The sequence below is a fragment of the Pogoniulus pusillus genome, chromosome 39 (assembly GCF_015220805.1).
Source record: "Pogoniulus pusillus isolate bPogPus1 chromosome 39, bPogPus1.pri, whole genome shotgun sequence".
Classification (NCBI taxonomy): Eukaryota; Metazoa; Chordata; class Aves; order Piciformes; family Lybiidae; genus Pogoniulus; species Pogoniulus pusillus.
The window spans coordinates 7,437,628-7,456,524 of record NC_087302.1 but is presented as its reverse complement, the minus strand read 5'-3'; the positions used below and the strand labels follow the sequence as shown (position 1 = coordinate 7,456,524).

At 58.2% G+C, this 18,897-nt stretch overlaps 1 protein-coding gene across 3 annotated transcripts; it reads left to right on the top strand.

Moving 5' to 3' along the window:
• Positions 1–589: 589 nt before the first annotated feature.
• TBC1D22B (TBC1 domain family member 22B) lies at positions 590–17,706 on the top strand. Of its 3 annotated transcripts, none has more exons than XM_064173495.1 (13): positions 590–789; positions 6,296–6,352; positions 7,219–7,532; positions 8,402–8,581; positions 9,036–9,106; positions 10,043–10,171; positions 11,180–11,245; positions 12,070–12,184; positions 14,300–14,406; positions 14,707–14,782; positions 15,140–15,267; positions 15,470–15,565; positions 16,034–17,706. In XM_064173495.1, the coding sequence occupies exons 1-13, from the start codon at positions 734–736 to the stop codon at positions 16,160–16,162; spliced, it is 1,524 nt and encodes a 507-aa protein (XP_064029565.1). In that variant the 5' UTR covers positions 590–733; the 3' UTR covers positions 16,163–17,706. The 3 variants fall into 3 exon arrangements, with proteins under 3 accessions (XP_064029565.1, XP_064029567.1, XP_064029566.1); XM_064173497.1 differs by lacking the exon at positions 590–789 and adding an exon at positions 5,895–5,931; XM_064173496.1 differs by lacking the exons at positions 590–789; positions 6,296–6,352 and adding an exon at positions 6,636–6,884.
• Positions 17,707–18,897: the final 1,191 nt, after the last annotated feature.

Below are 18,897 nucleotides of genomic sequence, written 5' to 3'. Positions count from 1 at the left end.
CACACCCAGGCGCGGCCCCCCCTGCGCCGCGGATAGTTCTGGCCACAGGCTCCCTGGGGGCGCTTTGAGTCGTCCCTCCCCCTCGCCGTCTCCCGATGGTCTGGCCCAGGTGCTCGCTGGGCGCGCCCGCCCGGGTGTCCCCGCAGCACGAGTGGTCTCTCACTCGCAGGAGGGCAGTGTTTAGCCATCCCCACCCTCCTCTCCCCAAGCTCCCTCATCTCCCCTCGCTGTCCCCCGGCCCACGCAGCCACCGTCGCTTTCCCGCCCCAACACCTGCCCCGCAGTGCCAGTGGCCTTTCCCGGGACGGGATGGCCTCTCCCCCCCCCTCGGATGGTGTCTCCCACCCCACACAGCCCCGCCTCCAAGCCGTCAGACCCCGCCCCTTTCACTACGTCACTCCTCCTCCCTCTCGCCATTGGCTCACCCTCGATGCCTTGCCCGAAGCGGCCAATGGCTGCGCTCTTCCCGCCCGGGTCCAAGATGGCGCCGCCGGGGGCTGCGGGCGGGTGGCGCTGAGGCGGCCTGCGGGGGGGCCGCTGCCTTCCGCCGCGCTCCGCCGCTGCGCCGCGGGGCCGGCCGGCCGGTGGGCTCCTTCGCTCGCTGGCTGGCCGGCCGGTGGGCTCCTTCGCTCGCTGGCTGGCCGGCCGGTGGGCTCCTTCGCTCGCTGGCTGGCCGGCCGGTGGGCTCGTTGGCTCGCTGGCTGGCCGGCCGGGCCCGCCCCTCCCCTCCGCCATGGCGGCCGAGAGCGGCAAGCAGTTCTGGAAGCGGAGCGCCAAGCTGCCGGGCAGGTGAGAGGGGGCCCGGCCCGTACCGGCCGCCCGCCGGGAGTGGCTGCGAAGGCCTCATCCCGGGGACAGTTGCTGAGCAGGGAGATGGAGCAGCCCTGCTCCGGGAGGGGCTGCCAGGGGCACTCGTCCTGGCCGTGGGGCTGGGTCCCCAGGGTACCTCTGCAGAGGTGGAAGCATACCAGGGGGGTCTGCCCTGTCTGTGGGGTGGGGAGGCCTGGGGTACCCCCTGCAGCGATGGAGAGATGCCAGGCATGTCCACCGTGGCAGCGGGGCTGGGAGGCTGCGTGGAAGCCTCAGTTTCCCCTCTGCAAGGGCGCAGGTTACCGAGAGTATCCACCTGGCTGTGGCAGCAGGGGCTCGGGGTGTCCCCGGCAGTGGTGGGGGAGTGACAGCCTTGTCCTCGCTGGCTGTGGGGCTGCAGACCCCGAGGGTGTCCCCTGCAGGAGCGTGGCCGCACCAGGAGCACTCGCCCTGGCCGCGGCGTGGGGCAGTTGGCTGTGCCCCCAGAGCTCTCCTGTGCAGTACCGGGGAGTGCCAGGGGTACCCCGGGGCAGGGGAATCCTGCTGTGTAAGGGACAAGGGTGCCAGGACTGTCCTGTCGTCTGTAGGGCAGTGTGGAGGCTACGGGGACCCCTTTGTGCACCTTCTGCCCTACGGGAGGCAGGGGGCAGTGGCTTTGAAGGCTCTCCTGGGGTGGCGTCGAAGCCAAGGTTGTACCATTCTCCTTCCCACAGGTGCTGAAGAAATCCCATCCCTTCCCAAGCCCTTAGGTGTGTCACGTTGGGCAGCAGCAGCTTTGTCCCAGACAGATGCCCCTGCCCTGCATGCAACCCATTATCTTCTGGGTGGGATGGCACCCCTGGTCTGGCTCTGCTCAGGAGGGGCTGTGGAGGCTCCCTGCGTGCACCTCCCCTGCTGCGGTTCCTCTGGCCGAGGTGTCCTGGTTGCTGTCAAGGCTCCCACACTCGGCCAGAGTTGGGGGAAACAAGAGAAATGTCTGGCTCGGGTGGCCTTTAGGAGGAAGAGGCCGGTGGTGATGAACGAGATGCTTCCTTCACGGCCTTGGGAGCAAGGCTGCCATGGGGAGAAGACACCACCTGTCTGGGGAGGCTCTCCCAGGCGCTGCCCCTGCCTGGTGCTCTTCACGTTTGCTCTCATTTGCCTTGTCTGAGCCCTGCCCTTCCCCTCTTGCTGTGTGGACACAGTCTGAAATGCTTAGCTGGCTCTAAATCCTGCTGGGCCAGTTAAATCTCTCTTTCTGGTGTGCTTTCCCTCGGTCCTTTGTCACCCAGCCAGCTCCCTCAGGTTGCTGGGACAGTCCAGGCCTGTGGCAAGCAAAGGGAAAGCCACAAACACTCCGTGTTCCTTCTGCTCATGGGGGAAGCAAAGGTCCTGCTCTCTCTGTGTCCTTCTGTCTCCCATCCCTTTCCCAGGGGTCACAGCATGCTCCCAGCTGAGGGTCTTAGATAACCTCTGCCTCCTGCAGCGAGCGACTTGGAGCTGTGGCTTGGAAAGCTCCAACCAGGTGAACCGGTCTGGGAGGCAGCAGCTCCTGCCTAAACAATGCACTCCAACGTCAAGGCTTTGGCAGAGCTCCTGTTCCTAACTGGCTGCTTGGCAAATATCCTGCTGCTGTCCAGGAGCCTTGTTACCACCGCTCAGCACCCTCTCTAGGGACGGGTACCAACAGGGCTTGGGCCACAGCGCCGTGAAGGGCAGAGTTGGGACGTGCTGCTTCCATGGGCACTCGATGTGGAGCTCCTTTTCTTCTGCTGTGCCTGAGCTTTGGGAGATCTTCCCATAGAGATTCTTGGCTCTTGCCTTTCTTTGCCCTGACAAGCTGGCAGAAGGAGGCTTTGTGAAGATTTGGAGCCTGTCTTAGCTTCCTCTTCCATGACGTGTCGTGGGTCGGTCACTGGTGGTGGTAGCTGTTGGTGCCTTGTGCCTGCAGATTCAGGGTGGCAGGAGGAGCAAATGTTGTTTCCTGTTTCCAGTACTGCCCCGTGGGTTGTTTTGCACTGGAAGTTCTCACCTCAGTCAGTTTCTGGGGGTGTGCTGGCAGGTCAGTTTTGTGTGTTGCCCTGTGATGGGCTGCTTGTTTCCTGCCCTGAGGAGTGATGAGCAGCCAGGCCCTTGGGAGGGGTGTTTAAAAGGGGAGGAACAGATCCTGCTGGGATTAAATCTTTCTCCTAAGTGGTTTCATGGATGTGCAGCTTTCTGCTGCCATGTCAGGACCCCATGCAGTGATCCCATGGTGAGTGGTGTAATGCAGCTACTGTCGTGCCAGGCACTGCCAGTCACCAGTTGTACCAGGCACTGGATGTACAGGTAACAGGAGGAGGCTGTCCCAAAGAGCTTAACTGAGACAGGACAGGGACTTGTCCACTCAGTTTGGAAGCACAGCATCAGCTTCCACCTTGGCTCCTGACTCAGTAATGTGTTTGCTGAGAGATGATGCCTGCCCTGAGCTTTCTGTCCACGCAGAAGTTGAGCAAAGGCAGCTTCAGGTGGGGATTTGAGCTTGGAGTCAGCAGATTTGTCCGGTTGAGCTGCCAAACAAGACAAAAAGGAGGAAATAAAGTTCCTGAGCATCCCTTGGTGGTGTCACTCTGTTTTCTCAGCTGTGGCAGCAGGATATGGTGATGCAGCTTGGTGTGGAGCTGCAGCATCTGCAGGCAGGCAGCTGCAGGGACATGAGCCGAAGGAGTGGGATCAGACATTGAGGGTACCACAGACACTGGCACAAGCTGGCAGTCTGACAGCTGTGCTTGTATGTCATAAGTCACCTGTTGCACACCTCAGCATTTATACTCCTCCCGTCCAACCTGTTGCATCCTCTGCCTGAGTGGATAGGGCAGAGGGTTGACAAAGATCTTGCAATCTTTGATAGAATCAGGCAGGTTGGAAGAGAGCTCCAAGCTCATCCAGTCCAACCTAGCACCCAGCCCTGCCCAGTCAACCAGACCATGGCACTAAGTGCCCCAGCCAGGCTTGGCTGCAACACCTCCAGGGACAGCGACTTCACCACCTCCCTGGGCAGCCCATTCCAATGCCAGTCACTCTCTCTGGGAAGAACTTCCTCCTAAAATCCAGCCTGAACCTCCCCTGGCACAACTTGAGACTGTGTCCCCTTGTTCTGTTGCTGGTTGATGAGGCAAGCACAGGGCAAAGCTGCATCTTGCAGCAGTTGGAGCTGTCCAGTGCAGGGTGGTGTCCAGCCCTGCCTCTGTAACCTGCTGGAAGTGACACTGTCCTCTTCAGCTGCGCTGTGGGAGTACAGGCTGATGTGCTGTGCAGTTAGATCAGCTCAGGATGCTTTGCTTGGATGAGTCTGGATTGAAATTCGTTGCCTCTGCTGCATGGGAGCTGGGACCCTCTGCTGCCTTGTCTGCCGTTAGCCAGCAAAGGCATCGCACAGTTGCTTCAGAGCCCCAGGAAAGGGTTTCCTCACCCCAGCTGGCTGCCACATCCCCTCCTCTCTCTAACACATCATTCACTCTGCTGGTGAAGTTCAGGCCCAGAATCACAGAACCTTAGGGGTTGGAAGGAACCTCCAGAGATTATCAAGGCCAATGTCCCTGCTAAGCAGGATTCCCTAGGGCAGGTCACACAGGAATGCACCCAAGCAGGTTTCAAAAGCCTCCAGAAAAGGAGGCTCCACAGCCTCTCTGGGCAACCTGCTCCAGTGCTCTGTCACCCTTCTGTAAAGAAGTTTCCTCACATTGAGGTGAAATTTTCTGTGCTCCAGTTTGTAGCTCTTGCTCCTTGTCCTATTGCCGCTGACCACCGAAAAGAGCCTGGGCTCAGCCACTTGCCCCCCACCCCTCAGATACTTATAGGCATCGATGAGATCTGCTCTCAGTCTTCTCCAGACTAAACAGCCCCAGGGCTCTCAGGCTGTCTCTGTAGAGGAGATGCTCAAGTGCCACATTCACCCTCGTGGCTCTCTGCTGGACTCTCTCCAGCAGTTCCCTGTCTCTTGACCTGGGCAGTATTGCAGGTGTGGCCTTACTAGGGCAGAGCAGAGGAGAACTTCCCTAGCCCTGCTGGGTGCACTTTTCTTCATGCACCCCAGGGTGCCCTTGGCTGTCTTGGCCACAAGGGCACGTTGCTGGCCCAGCAGTGTGTGGATGCAGCTCTGTGTTTGCTGAGGGGGGGGGTCTCTGCTGGCTCCTGGTCTGCGGGGAGCTGCTGTGAGTCACTGGCAAGCAGCACTGATCTGGAGGGGTTGTTTTTTCTCACTCTGGATAAGCTGCTTGCTGTGCCCACCCACAGGGGTGTCTCTGCTTAATAGCTGTCATGACTCCAAACTGCTTATTAGTCAGCAAACTCCTCCTGGGCTGCATCCCTGGTGGGCAAACACGGGGAGCCTTTCCAGAGCCTCCAGCCCTCACCGGCGGTGATGCCACCAGCATCGCACTGTGCTCTGGTTGTTTCCAGTCTCAGCCTCTGGCCTGCATCTCTTCTTGCCAGCTGGGCCTGTTGCTGCCACCTCCTCCTCATCAACTGATTCCCAGAGTGTTTTCCAGCTGCACCAGGCTGCCATCCCCTCCTACATGGCTGGGCTCTGCTCGTTTTACTGCTGGGCACCAGCTGCAGCTCCTGGAAACCAGGCCAGCTCTGTTGACCCAAGAGGAGCTTGTCCCTTGTGTGCCAGCTCTGAATGGGCCCTTGTCTGTGCCATGGGATGCGATGTGGGACTGTGCTGGGTACCAGGGGATGGGGAGGATTTGCTTTTCAGGCCAGAGTGGCTGTGAGTAGTTACCCAAATGGAGGCAGTGACTGCAGATTGCTGTGTCCAGAGCACAGGTGCCAGCGCCAGGTGCAAAACTGGCAATGAGCACTCAGCTCACAGCTCCTTTCTAAGGACCTGCAGCCCTTGGGCTCCTTGCCCCATGAGTCCCATTCCACAGGGAGAGGAGCTGAGGGCCTGGGACACAGTGACTCATTTCAGGCCACGTAGGAAGGTAACTGATAAGCTGGGATTTGGACCCAAGTCAGACTGCTGTGCCTGAGGCTGCTTTGTCGTGGTGTTGGCTACAAGCCCAAGGGCCAGCACAGGGTTCAAACCTTCCAGAGCATTGTGGAGGAGCCCCAGTGTCAATGACCAGAGTCCTTCCCTGACCTGCAGGGCTCCCAAGGGTGAGTTCCAAACCCCCTGGAAGCCCCCTTGCTGGAAAAGAGGAGGAATGTTGATGTATTAAGGCAGAGGATGAAAGTTGTGATCCTTGGAGCAGACCAGAGGAGATCTCAAATCCCAGCTTGGGCTGGAGAGGACTTAAGAGTTTAAACAAAGCTTCTCTTTGCTTCTGCAAAGAGCAAATCTTCAGCTGAGTGTGGCACTTCAGATCTAAGGCTTTGAAGACAGAAGGTGGTTGAAGTTGGTTTTGATCTCTGTTCAGCTCCTGACAGATGACCAAAAGCTGGCCCCGGCTGAGGAGGTTGTTCAGGACTGCTTCAGGGCTTTCTGTGTCATCTTCTTACTTGTTCTCTCTCTTCCCTGCAGCATTCAACCTGTCTATGGAGCACAGCATCCTCCACTGGATCCCAGGCTGACCAAGAAGTGAGTGTTTTATCTTCTGGAGAGCTTTGCAGGTTGTTGGCTCAGCCCTGCAGCAGGTGGAGGTCTCTGGCGTCTCCTGGCTCGGTGATGTGTGTCAGCCTGTCCCGGGCTCTGCACGAGCTTGCAGGGAAGGCTTATCTGCTCACACCCTTTGTGGCCAGGGTTCTTATCAGACCAGCCACATCCAAGGGGGCAGGCGTGTTCGTGAGCAGCAGTGCCTGAGCCCTCTGTTCCCCTTGGGGGCAGAGGAGCGAAGGGGAGTGGAGGTAAAGCCGAGAGGCTGCAGAACTGCAGGACCCTCCTCGACAGAAGGGAGCTGAGCTGCTCTGTGTCTCCCTGTAGCCCTGAAGGTCCCCCCCTGTTCTGTGACGCTTCAGGAGGTGGACTTTGCCTCCTGTGGCTGCAGGGTGACTGCGAAGGCTCCTCCTGTGCCTGGGAAAAGAAGCAGGCTGCTGGGAGCCCTCACAGCTGTTTTGGGAGCACCCAGGAGCACAGAGTGGCTCTGTCTAACCTCTGGCATGCCTCTGCCCAGGTCACAGGGCTTTTTGGGGTGTTAATCCACTGCTTTTCTCTAGGGTGGGAGGAGGCAATGCTGGAGGAATTGTACCTCTCTTCCTTTTGCCCTTCTGAGCCAGCAAACCTGGCAGCTCTCCAGCTGCGTGGTGGCCTTCATGCCCTGTCACCATACCGGCTCGGACTCTGCCTCCTGGCAGCGGGCAGGCTGGAGAGGCTTACTAATTCCTTGGGACTGGGAGGAGGAGGAATGGGAAAACTGGGAAAAGGGATTGGAACGAGGCCACAGGGAAGGAAATGAAGTGGGCTCTCTTGTCAGCATGGCTTTGACAGTGTTCCTCTCTCACTGCCAGCTTCATCAAGGACCGCTCCAAGACCAATGCGCTGCCTATGAAGAGCAAGAAGGCCTCCAGCTTCCACGAGTTTGCCCGCAGCACCAGCGACGCCTGGGACATTGGGGACGATGAAGATGAGGACTTCTCTTCCTCCTCCTCTTCTTTGCAAACTCTGAACTCTAAAGTGGCCAAGGCCACAGCAGTGCAGGTGCTGGAGAACCACAGCAAGCTGCGAGCGAAACCCGAGCGAGCCCAGGCCACTCTCGGCGACCTGCCCACCGGCTGCAAGGTCATCAAGTCCAGCAGTGAGGCCCAGCTCTCCAGGGCATCTGGTAAGAGCCACCCTCAGGAGCAGCCTCCCGCTCCAGTGCTCTCTTGGTTGACTACTGAAATAAGCTTCTTGCTGCTGCTTGCCTATTATGGGCTGTGGTACAGTCTGTGAGAGGCTTTTGCCTCCTTGTAGCATCCTGTACTCCAGGGAGCCATTGTTGGAGGCCTGGCCTTAATGCTTCAGCATCCTCTGCTGCTCAGTATCCTGCATACAGCCACCTCTGTCCCAGAGGATCCCATGGTCTGGGTGCTGAGGGATGGTCCTGCTCTGGCAAGGGAGTTGGACTCGATGATCCCTAGAGGTCCTTTCCAACCCCTAACGTTCTGTGGTCTGCTAAGTTCTTGCTCAGGGTTGCTCACTACTTCCTTTGTGGTCCTGTAGCTGCTCGTAGTAAAGGTCTGTGGAGCCCACGTTGGGCCTGGAACTGGGCAGCTTCAGCCTCTGCTCACTCTGCCTTGTGCCTTTGCTGTGGCATGAACCCAGCAGGTCCCTGCTGCCAGAGGGGTGGCGTTGGCAGCCTGTCACCTCCTCTCTCTGCTCTAGTGATTAGCTCCATCACTGGCTGGATCCATGGCAAGCAGAGCAGATTAGTTCTGGGATTCCTACAGCTTCTGCCCGTGGCTTCCCATGGGAAAAGAGGAGTCTGGTCCACTGGCAGCCTTTGAATACAGGAGGAAAGAAGGGAAGGAGAAATGGTGGAAGAGCCACAACAGAAGCTTGGGAACCAATTCCCCTGGCGTGCCAGTGCCACTCTGCTCGCTGGAGCTGGAGAAGGGAGGGATAAAATCTCCACTGGGAGGTCTTTGCCAGCGACCAGAGGAGCGAGGCAGGGTTGGAGCTGCAGCTTTTCTCCCCTCCTGCCCCTTGCAGAGGAGGCCTGTGTACGGACCCCCCTTCAGAAGCAGCAGTCCCTTCCCCTCCGCCCTGTCATTCCCCTCGTCGCCCGCATCTCCGACCAGAACGCCTCGGGTGCGCCCCCCATGACAGTGAGGGAGAAAACTCGCCTGGAGAAGTTCAAGCAGCTCCTTTCCAGCCACAACACGGACCTGGGTGAGTGTGGGGAAGGGGGGATGCAGAGGAGGGGCCTCGAATGCCTGCTTCAGGCTGTAATGGGGTCTGCTCTGTCTTTTTCTCCCCCCTTGGCCCAGAGCAGGCCCCACTGCAGCCTGAAGCAGGTGGGCTGGTTGCATGAACTGCTCTGTCCTCCACCAGCTCTCTGTTCCCAGTCTTTTCTCCATCTCTGTTTGTGACCACTGGGGGCTTTTGGGCTCTGCATGGGAGCTGAGGTTCTGGCCCTTCAGGAGCCCTTTGCAGCACCACTGTTTTTATGGCCAGGCTGAGCTTGAAACCATCTCTGCTCCCTTTGCCGCAGACCCACATCCCCCAGTCCAGCCTTCCTGGAGGCTCAGTGTCTCCAGACTTGGGCTTTCCTCTCCTTCTAGGTTGTAGTGGTGCCTGGACGTGCCCTAGGATCTAATCCATTGCCACCACTGTCCGTTTGCAGATGAGCTGAGGAAGTGCAGCTGGCCTGGTGTGCCCAGGGAGGTCCGGCCCGTGACCTGGCGTCTCCTCTCAGTGAGTATCTGGGGCTGTGCTGCAGGACTCTGGGGGGAATGTGCCAGGCCAGGGACCTGCACTCGTAGAACTTTGTGTGTCCCATAATCAGGTTTGCTCAGTGTTGTGCCTGTGCCCAGCCTAGGGTGAGCTGGGAGGGGGTTTTGGACAGGGAGTGTAATTGCTGCACCCTCTTGGACCACTCAGGGCTTGAGTGGTGCTAGGAGATGATTCTCTGCCTTTGCTCTGGCTCTGGTAGGATCCCACCTGGAGAACTGTGTCCAGCTCTGGAGTCCCAGCACAAGGAGGAGGTCAGAGCAGGTCCAGAGGAGGTCACGAAGATGATCAGAGGGTGGAGCACCTCTCTGTGAAGAACAGGCTGAGAGAGTTGGGGTTGTTCAGCTCGAAGAAGTCTCCTAAAAGACCTTCCACTATTTGCAAAAGGCTACAGGAAAGCTGGAGAGGGACTTTACACAGGCAGGCAGTGACAGGAGGAGACATAACTCCAAGCTGCAAGGAGCTGGCTTTAGATTAGCCATTGGGAGGAGATTCTTCCCCATGAGGTTGCTGAGGCGTTGGAAAAGGCTGCCCAGAGAAGCTGTGGATGCTCCAAGGCTGGAAGCATTCAAAGCCAGGTTAGATGGGGCTTTGAGGCAGCTGCTCCAGTAGAAGGTGTCCCTGCTCACTGCAGAAGGGTTGCAGTTAGGTGATCTCTGAGGTCCCTTCCAGCCCAAGCCACTGATTCTGTGCCTCTGTGGCTCAGTCCATGTCGGGAAACTGAACCCCACGACTCTGGGTTGCTCCAAGATCAGCGACGGCACCTGGGAGAACTCAGTGCCCTGAGAGCCCTTTCCCCAGCTCTCGAGTCTCTGTGCCTGATGTTGCCAGCTGGCCTGGCAGGCTTTCGGGGGGGTTGTGGTGCGGGAGCAGAGGCTGACAGACGCTTTGGTGCCGCAGGGTTACCTGCCCGCGAACATGGAGCGGCGGCAGCTGACGCTGCAGCGCAAGCGGGAGGAGTACTTCGGCTTCATCCAGCAGTACTACGACTCCCGCAACGAGGAGCACCACCAGGACACCTACCGGCAGGTACAGCCGCGGCCTCCCGCAGGCCTTTCTGCCCTGCCTCCTTCCCTCTCCTCCTCCTTGCTGCTGCTGCAGCTTCTCCATGTGTTGGGGTGCACCAAGCGAAGCGTGGCCGAGCAGGGCTGAGGTGTGCAGGGCCAGGGAGATTCTCCTCTGCCTCTGCTCTCACACCCGCAATACTGTGCCAAATCTGGGGCTCCCCAGTTCAAGAGAGACAGGGACCTTCTGGAGGGAGTCCCACGGAGAGCTGTGAGGATGATGAAGGGACTTGAACATCCTTCCTATGAAGAAAGACTGAGGGCCCTGGGGCTGTTAAACCTGGAGAAGAGAAGCCTGAGAGGGGGATTTGGTCAATGTCTGTAAACATCTGAGGGGTGGGTGCCAGGATGAAGGTGCCAGGCTCTGTCTGGTGGTGCCCAGTGGACAGGGAACAACAGGTACAGAGCAGAACCCAGGAAGTTCCACCTCAACATGAGGAGAAACTTGTTTGGTGTGAGGGTGCTGGAGCCCTGTAGCAGGCTGCCCAGAAAGCCTCTTTCTCTGGAGACTTTAAAGACCCATCTGGGTGTGTTCCTGTGTGAGCCTGGCCTAGGTGATCCTGCTTTGGCAGGGTGGTTGGACTCAGTGGTTTCTAGAGGTCACTTCCAACCTCCTACCATTCTATGGTCCTTCTGTATGTAGGTCATAGGAGTCTTCTTCTGGGGCCAGGGCACCATGTTTCTGTCTATCTTCTTCCAGGTATTAGGTTAAACCTCCTCTAACTTGCTCTAGTAACTGGATTTCAGACCCCAGCCCTGGCCATCTGCCCACCCCCAAGCAGGGAACAGTGGAGACAGAGCTGTAGATGATGTCCTCAGCACAGCCATCACCTGTAGCCCTCGGTGTGCTCCTCAAACAGTGCAGCTCTTGCCTGGGGGAACAAGGGGAGTGGATTTCCCTGTTAGCCTGGGACGAGTTACTGTGTACCTCTGGAACTCACAAGTGGTGTGTGCAACCCACCCTCTCTTCCAGATTCACATCGACATTCCAAGGACCAACCCACTCATTCCCCTCTTCCAGCAGCCACTCGTCCAGGAGGTAAGAGGGAAAGAAGTTCCTGCTCCACCTCTGCCGTGGGGCATGTGTGGGGTGAGCCCAGTCCTGCCCACAGGGAGTTGTGTGGGGAGACTTCCCTGAGTGCTGCAAAGACCTGCTGAAAGTCTTCCATCTGCTCCTGCGTTCCTGAGAGGTGTCAGAGGTGGAGCTCAGGGGTTATGAGGTCAGCTCTTTGTGGTGAGATGGAGGCAGGACTTGGTGGAAGGCCTGAGGCTTTTGTTTTGAGACAAACTCAAGATGCTTCAGCCAGGGCAGGTTCTGTTGGCTACAGAACCTCTTTTGTGTCCAACAGTCTGTGAGGAACGTGGGCAGGGCTGGGTTTGAGGCAGCCAGGAGGTGTGGAGCATCTGCCTGCTTGGGCTCTTTGGGTACGGTGCCAGTCCTGGGGCTGAGGCACTCGGGGAGTGACACCCTGGTGGTTGGGAGGTGTTGGGAGCTGCTCTGGTCTGTGGTGTTCTGTTGGGAGCAGATAACAGCAGTGGCTGTGCACGTGGTGCTCTGCTGATAGCAGCCCTGTGCTGTGCAGGGAAGGCTCTTGAGCCACCCAGAGCTTGACAAGTTGAGTCTGCCTCTCTTCAAAGGGGAGGCTCTGAGGAGGAGCCTGGCCTGGCTGTTGTGTGATGTGGGCTCTGTGGATCAGAGCAGAGTCTCTCCTAGCACCTGCATGCTTCTTCCCTTCCCTGTGCTGCTGCAGAAAGCCTCTGCCAGTGCCTGACCTCTGCTCCCTCAGCTTAGCAGTTCTGCTCTGCAGCCTTTCCTTTGTGCACGGCTAACGCAGGCTCCTGCTCTCCCTCCTCCCTCCCCAGATCTTTGAAAGGATCCTGTTTATCTGGGCCATTCGACACCCAGCCAGCGGCTACGTGCAGGGCATCAACGACCTGGTCACCCCCTTCTTTGTTGTCTTCCTCTCTGAGTACGTCGGTAAGTGACATTGGCCCTTTGAAGCACGGTGCTGCCTCCCGGGCAGGAGGTTGGCAGTGGTGTGAAGTGCTGACAGCAGGAGGAGCTGCCTGCCTGGAGGAGGTGGTGGAGCCTTCCTTCAGCACCTATGCCAGGCTGCTCTGCAGTCAGAGAATGGTAGGGGCTGGAAGGGACCTCTGGAGAGGTCCCTTCCCAAGCAGGGAACCCCCAAGCTGGGTTGTAGAATCAGTCAGGGTTGGAAGGCACCACAAGGCTCAGCCAGCTCCAGCCCCCCTGCCCTGGGCAGGGACACCTCACACTAGGTCAGGCTGGCCACAGCCTCATCCAGCCTGGCCTTAAACACCTCCAGGTCTGGGGCCTCAAACACCTCCCTGGGCAACCCCTTCCAGAGTCTCACTACCCTCATTGTGAAGGATCATCTAGAGCAGGTCACACAGGGACACATCCTGATGGGGCTTGAAAGTCTCCAGAGAAGGAGACTCCACAACCTCTCTGGGCAGCCTGCTCCAGGCCTCCAGCACCTCTGCAGCAAAGTTTTGCCTCATGTTGAGGTGGAACTTTCTAGGTTCCAGCTTGTGTTTGTTGCCCCTCATCCTATCACAGGACATCAGTGACAAGAGCCTGGCCCCTTCTTGACCCCCACCCTTCAGAGGTTTATAAATGTTAGTAAGGTCCCCTCTCAGGCTGCTCTTCTCCAGGCTAGACAGCCCCAGGGCTCTCAGCCCTTCTTCACCAGGCAGATGTTTCAGTCCCTTCCACATCCTCATAGCTTCCACTGGACTCTTTCCAGCAGTTCCCTGTCTCTCTTGATGTGAGGAGCCCACAGCTGAACACAGTACTCCAGATGTGGCCTCACTGGGGCAGAATAGATGGGGGGGAGAATGTCCCTTGACCTGCTGGATGCACTCCCAGGAGACCATTTGCCTTCTTGGCCACATACATGGCTGTCCCATACATCCTGACCTCTTCCCATGTCTTTGCTGCCTGGTTGAGTTGATTTGAGGTTCAGAAGGTGCTCATCTGGGGGAGCTTCCCTGTTCAGAGGTGTGTTCAGCTGGCCTGGAAAAGCCTCCCTCCCCTTGCCTTGAAAGCTGCCTGTGAGAAGCTGGCACCAGCACTGGCGCTGCCTCACTCCTCCTGCCTCTCCTGTCCTGCTCTCAGAGTGGCTGTGTTGACAGCAAGATGCTGGGAGGGCCTCGCTGTGCTGCCAGCTGGCTGCTCTGCTTACCTGCCCACAGGCCTCCCTGGCATGGTGGTGCTGGAGCTCTTCAGGGCTGTCTCCTGCAGCAGCTGACTCGGCAGGACCCTCGCAGCTCTCCCGGGACCCTGTGTGTGTGACTGGGAGCTGGCAGGCACAGCAGGGAGCTCTCAGACTGCTCCTTTGGGCAGTTGCTGAGCACAAGCCCAGGCTGACATCCTGCTCCTCTGCTTTTTCAGTCCAGTGGCCTCTTACAGAGCAATCTTGCCTCTGGCCGTGGGCTGCTCCCAGCTCCCTGTAGCCTTCTAACCCCTCAGCCATGCTTTGGGCAGCACCTGCCGAGTCCTGCCTCCTGCAGAGGTTCCTCAGGCTCTGGCAGTTCTTCCTCATGGGCCCTCAGAGTCAGCAGGCACTTTCTGGGTGCTTCTCTTGTGCTTTAATCCTGGGGTGGTGCTGATGAATCCAGCTGGGGGTGGGAACTGAGCTGCCTGGTCCTGCCTCAGGCCGAGGGCAGTGTTTCCTCCCGTGGTTTCTGGCTGCAGTGAGGGACTCATCCCCCCAGTTCTCCCAGCAGTGCTGCCAGCTGGCAGAGCTCTGCAGTCATCCAAGGCAGGATCTGCTCCACCAAGAGTGGTCCCATGTGGTGGGAGCTTTGTCCATGCAACAGCACTGTGGGATTCCTCCCAAGGTCCCTTGAGGACCTGAGCTGGGTTTGGATCGTAGCTGCTGAGTCTTCTGGGACCTTCAGCACCGTGCCCAGGCTGGAGATGGGTGCCAGGGTGCCCAGCTCTGCTTTGGGCAGTCCCCTGATGCCATGCAGGGAGCTCTGTAGTGCTGCTTGCCTCACCTTGGCTTGATAAAGCTCCTCAGGGTCTCCCAGAGCCTCCTGATCTCCTTCCTCCTTCCCTGTCTTGCAGAGGAGGATGTGGAGAACTTCGACGTGACCAACCTGTCACAGGATGTTCTGCAGAGCATCGAAGCTGACAGCTTCTGGTGCATGAGCAAGCTGCTGGATGGGATCCAGGTGAGCCTCTTCCAGGGCCATGAGGCTTTCTCTCCCCTCATTGGGGTAGCAGCACTCTGTGCTGGGTGAGCTCTCTGCATGTCCCAGGGGTAGGGAGATTTTGCTCCTCCCCTAAGCTAAATCTGTGTGAAATTCCAGGGAAATAAGATGCTGTGGCTGTCCAAAGCTTGGGAATTCACAGCAGGCAGATGGTCCTGCTGCTCAGGAGCCATGGTGGTCTTGGGTCCCTATGGAGCTGGGTTTGGTCATTTCTAGCTGCTTTTGGGGCTGCTGCTTCTGACTCATGGCCTCTCTCTGCAGGATAACTACACCTTTGCACAGCCAGGGATCCAGAAGAAGGTCAAAGCCCTGGAGGAGCTGGTCAGCAGGATCGATGGTAGGTCACCAGGGCATCTTCCATCCAAACGTGAGCAGGAACTTCTTTACTTTGAGGGTGGCAGAGCACTGGAGCAGGCTGCCCAGAGAGGTGATGGAGTCCCCATCCCTGGAGGTGTTGGAGAAAGGTGTGGCCACGGCACCTGGGCAGATGCTTTGGTGGCCATGGTGGTGCTGGGCTGGTGGTTGGAGTCGATGATCTTGGAGGCCTTTTCCAGCTGAAAGGATTCAGTGGTTCTGGGTAGCACAGGGGGAGGAGCGGAGGCGGTTGGGAAGTGAGGTCAGCCTGGGGACAGTGCCAGGTGCGGGGGCTGGGGTGCCCTGTCCCCGGGTGAGTGGGTGACACCTGCTGTTTCAGAGCAGGTACACAATCACTTTAGGAGGTACGAGGTCGAGTACCTGCAGTTTGCCTTCCGCTGGATGAACAACCTGCTGATGAGGGAGCTGCCCCTGCGCTGCACCATCCGCCTCTGGGACACCTACCAGGTACTGCCTCCTGCCTGCTCCCGGCGTGGGGGGGGAGGACTCGTGGGGGCAGCACGCAGCTGAGGGGGTGAGGGAAGCAAAGAGTGTGGCCCTGGGGTGTTTGCAGGCAGTTGAATGAGCGGTGGCCCAGCAGGAGCTGTGCCTGGGGAGGTTGTGCCCCTGGGGAGGTGCAGCAGCTGACCCAGGGCTTTGCCGCCCGCAGTCGGAGCCGGAAGGGTTCTCCCACTTCCACCTGTACGTCTGCGCCGCCTTCCTGATCAAGTGGAGGAAGGAGATCCTAGATGAGGAAGACTTCCAGGTGAGTCCCCGGGGCTGGGAGCAGCAGGGAGGGAGTTGGCTGTGGGTGGGAGCCCAGCATGGGCATGATCAATATTCATCTCAAAGCTGGCTCCAAGGTCACCCAGCCTGAAAGTAACTGCTGAGCCTCAGCGCCCAGGACAGGACTCCTGGAGGGTTCCAGCTGCCAGCTCTTCCCCAGGCTCCAGCTGTGGTCAGGAGAAGCCTCCTGGTGTCTGCCTCCTGGTGTCCACCTCTAGCACAGTGGCAGCACCCCTTTGTCTCAGGGGTTTGTGGGCACCTGAGGTGCTTCACTGAGTCACATTTAGACACGAGCACACCTTAAAGCTTCCTCTGAGCCTTTCAGAGCTGCAGGGGTGGGGTGAAAGTTACCAAATGTTGCTGTCTGTGGCCATGCCAGCCCTGAGCCTGCCCTGGAGCTGTCCTCTGCCTTCAAGCACCCCAAACTGAGCACCTTCCCCTCTCGCAGGGCCTTCTGATGTTGCTACAAAACCTGCCCACGATACACTGGGGCAATGAGGAGATTGGACTGCTGCTGGCTGAAGCCTACAGACTCAAGTACATGTTTGCAGATGCCCCCAACCATTACCGCCGATAGGTGCCAGGACTCCACCCCTTCCTCTGCCCTCTGCCCACTCCCTCTTCCTGGCTCAACCTGATCACTGTGGCATTTTTGTCGTCCCAAGTCCTTGGACACTCCTGCTGGGAGCTGCTCCTCGCTGTACAAAGCTCACATCAACTCTTGTCTTAACTCTCAACGTGTGCCTGGCTGCCACTCCATGCCCCTGGCTGTGCCACTCCAACCACCTGCAGTATTCCAGGCTGTGCTGCTGGCTCCACCCAAGGAGAGAGGCTAGAAGGGGCTGGGGGAGGACAGTGGTGGGGGCTGCTTTCCAGATGAACTGAGCCAAGGATGAAGCCCTCCTGTCCTCTGCACCCCTTGCCCTGGGTTTGTCCAGCTGGGACCACCTTGGCTTGGCTGCCTCCTGTGAAGCTGCTGCTGTGTGTGCTGCCTCAGCTGCTCCTGCTCACTCCAGCTCCCAGATGAAAATGCCTTATCAGAGACCTGCCTGGCTGCAGAATCCTCCCACACACAGCGAGGGTGGCAGGGCAAGAAGTTCCTCTCAGGGCCTAAACTTTGCTCCGAGGGTCTGGAGACCTCCAAGCACTTTGGGTTCAGGGGAGAGCTCCTCCTGCCTGCCCTCTGCTCCTCCTCATCCCCTTCGCCTTCCTCTCCCCGCGGGGCAGCAGAGTGGGAGCCTTCACTCCATCCAGGTGTGGTTTGACCACTCGACAGGACTTCTGGTGGCTGCTGTGCTGTCGGTACAACCCCCTCCAGTGCAGGGGGAGGGGTGGGGGGGCTGGGAGGGGAGCCCCTTGCGAAGCTCCCCCCTGCCCCGCCGAGGCGTTGTGTGTATATTGTGTTCTTGTGTATATGGGTCAGAGCTGTACAATATAAGTCTCTGTTTGTAGCAGATACTGATTTTATATTTATAACCTGCACCCCTTCTTCTCCTCACCCTCTCCATGCCTGGGGACAGCCTCAGAGGGCTTTGGAAACCCCTCCCGAGGTGGGGAGCGTTTCAGAGCCGTGGGTCCTTCTGCTGCAACGTGTTGGATCTGCCAGGATGAGGTGTGATGGAAACGTGGATCTCAAGGCTTCCCCTACAAGGAGGATTTGGGTGTTGAAAGGAGACAGAAGAAGCTCCAGCAGGAAGCAGGGAAGAGCCATGTCAAGGAAACAGGGTAGCCGGGCTGGGTGTGCCCCTCCAAACGCTCCAGGGCAGAGCTGTGCCTGTAGGACTCTCTGGGAAGCATCCCGGATCCAGCACTGGCTGCCCCCAGCCCTGCGGACACGGACAGGTCCTCCTGGGAGCAGCAGGGACCAGGCTGCCATCTGCTTTTCAATCAAACCAACCAGGGATGCTCCCGCGGGCAGGGGCTGGCTGGGCTGGGCCAGGAGGGTGGGGGGCGCTGGACCAAGGCTGCCTGGGGGCTACCTGTGCAGGGCGTGGAGCATCCCAGGCCCTCTGCTCTTCTGTTGCTGCTGCTCCCGGTGCGAGGAGGCAGCAGACCCTGAGGCCAAGCATGTGGAAGGCAGAGCCTTGTTGCCAATAAAACTCCAAACAGTGTCTCAAGAAAGGGCTTCCAAAGCTGGAGTTGTTCTTCTCAGGACCTGGGCAGAGCTGGCAGCCCTCGCGGCACAGTGGAAGGGACCTCACAGATCATCTGCTCCAACCTGCCTCAAGTAAGAGCACCTCCAATTAACCAAAACAGTAACAAAACCCCAACGCAACCCGAGGTGGGGTTAGGAGTGGGGAGACCATGCCCAGCCTCCTGCGGGGCTGCAGGCACATCACCCACCCAGCCTGTGCCTCACTTTCCCTACGTGCACAATGAGGAGGAAGGTTTGCTCTTTGCAGCATGCTGGGCAGCTCTGTTTGCTGCTGGTCAGAGCAGTGTGGGAGAATGAGCTCTTAGCCTCCTCCCAGTCACTTCCTATCCCCTAGTAGTTACTTTTTGAAGTCCAACAGAGTGGAAGTCCAGGCTGGAGGGAAAGGGCCACAGGACTCAACGTCACAGCTCCCCCCACGCACCCTTACCCTCTGCCCCAGCACAAGGGGAGCTTCTTGGTGTGGCTCCTGTGTCTCATTTTGGGCTGGATGGGGGTGAGGCTGGAGGCAGGCACTGGGGCTGGCACCACTGCAGCTGCTGAGCCTGGAAGATGCCATTGCCATGGAAACCTTTGAGCTGCAGTGAGTCAGTAAAGCCCAATTTCATTTGTGAGGTGAGGAGCCAGGGGAGAAGCTCTTACAGTGAAGTAATCAGAGACCTGTGTGGGTTGGAAAAGACCTCTAAAATCAAGTCCAGCCATCAACCCAGCACCACCATGGCCACCAAACAGTGCCAAGGACAGCAAGAGAGGTTCTGGACCTTAGGCTGCCTGAACAAAGGAGGACTCTGGGGTGGATTTGGTTTTTCTTTTATACATTAGAACATTTATTTCTCAGAGAGAAAATATATAAGTCTCAGACAGTCAGGTTATAGTAGGGAAAATTAGCATCTCTCCTCTCTTTACAAGCATAGATTTTCTGATTACCTCTCTTATACCATCTGATATATAAACAACTCTAGAAAGCAAATAACCTCACTTTCTACAATAAATAGAGCAATCTGTGCTTCACAGCAGACTGACAGCAACGGGTCAGGGCCCCCAGCCACAGCAGCATAGCAGCAGCCAGGTCAGAGCCTCAAATGGCATTGGAGAAAATAAAAGGGGACAGGGAAATAAAAGGGGGGGGGGGAAGAAGAGGAAAATGGGGGGAAAGGAAG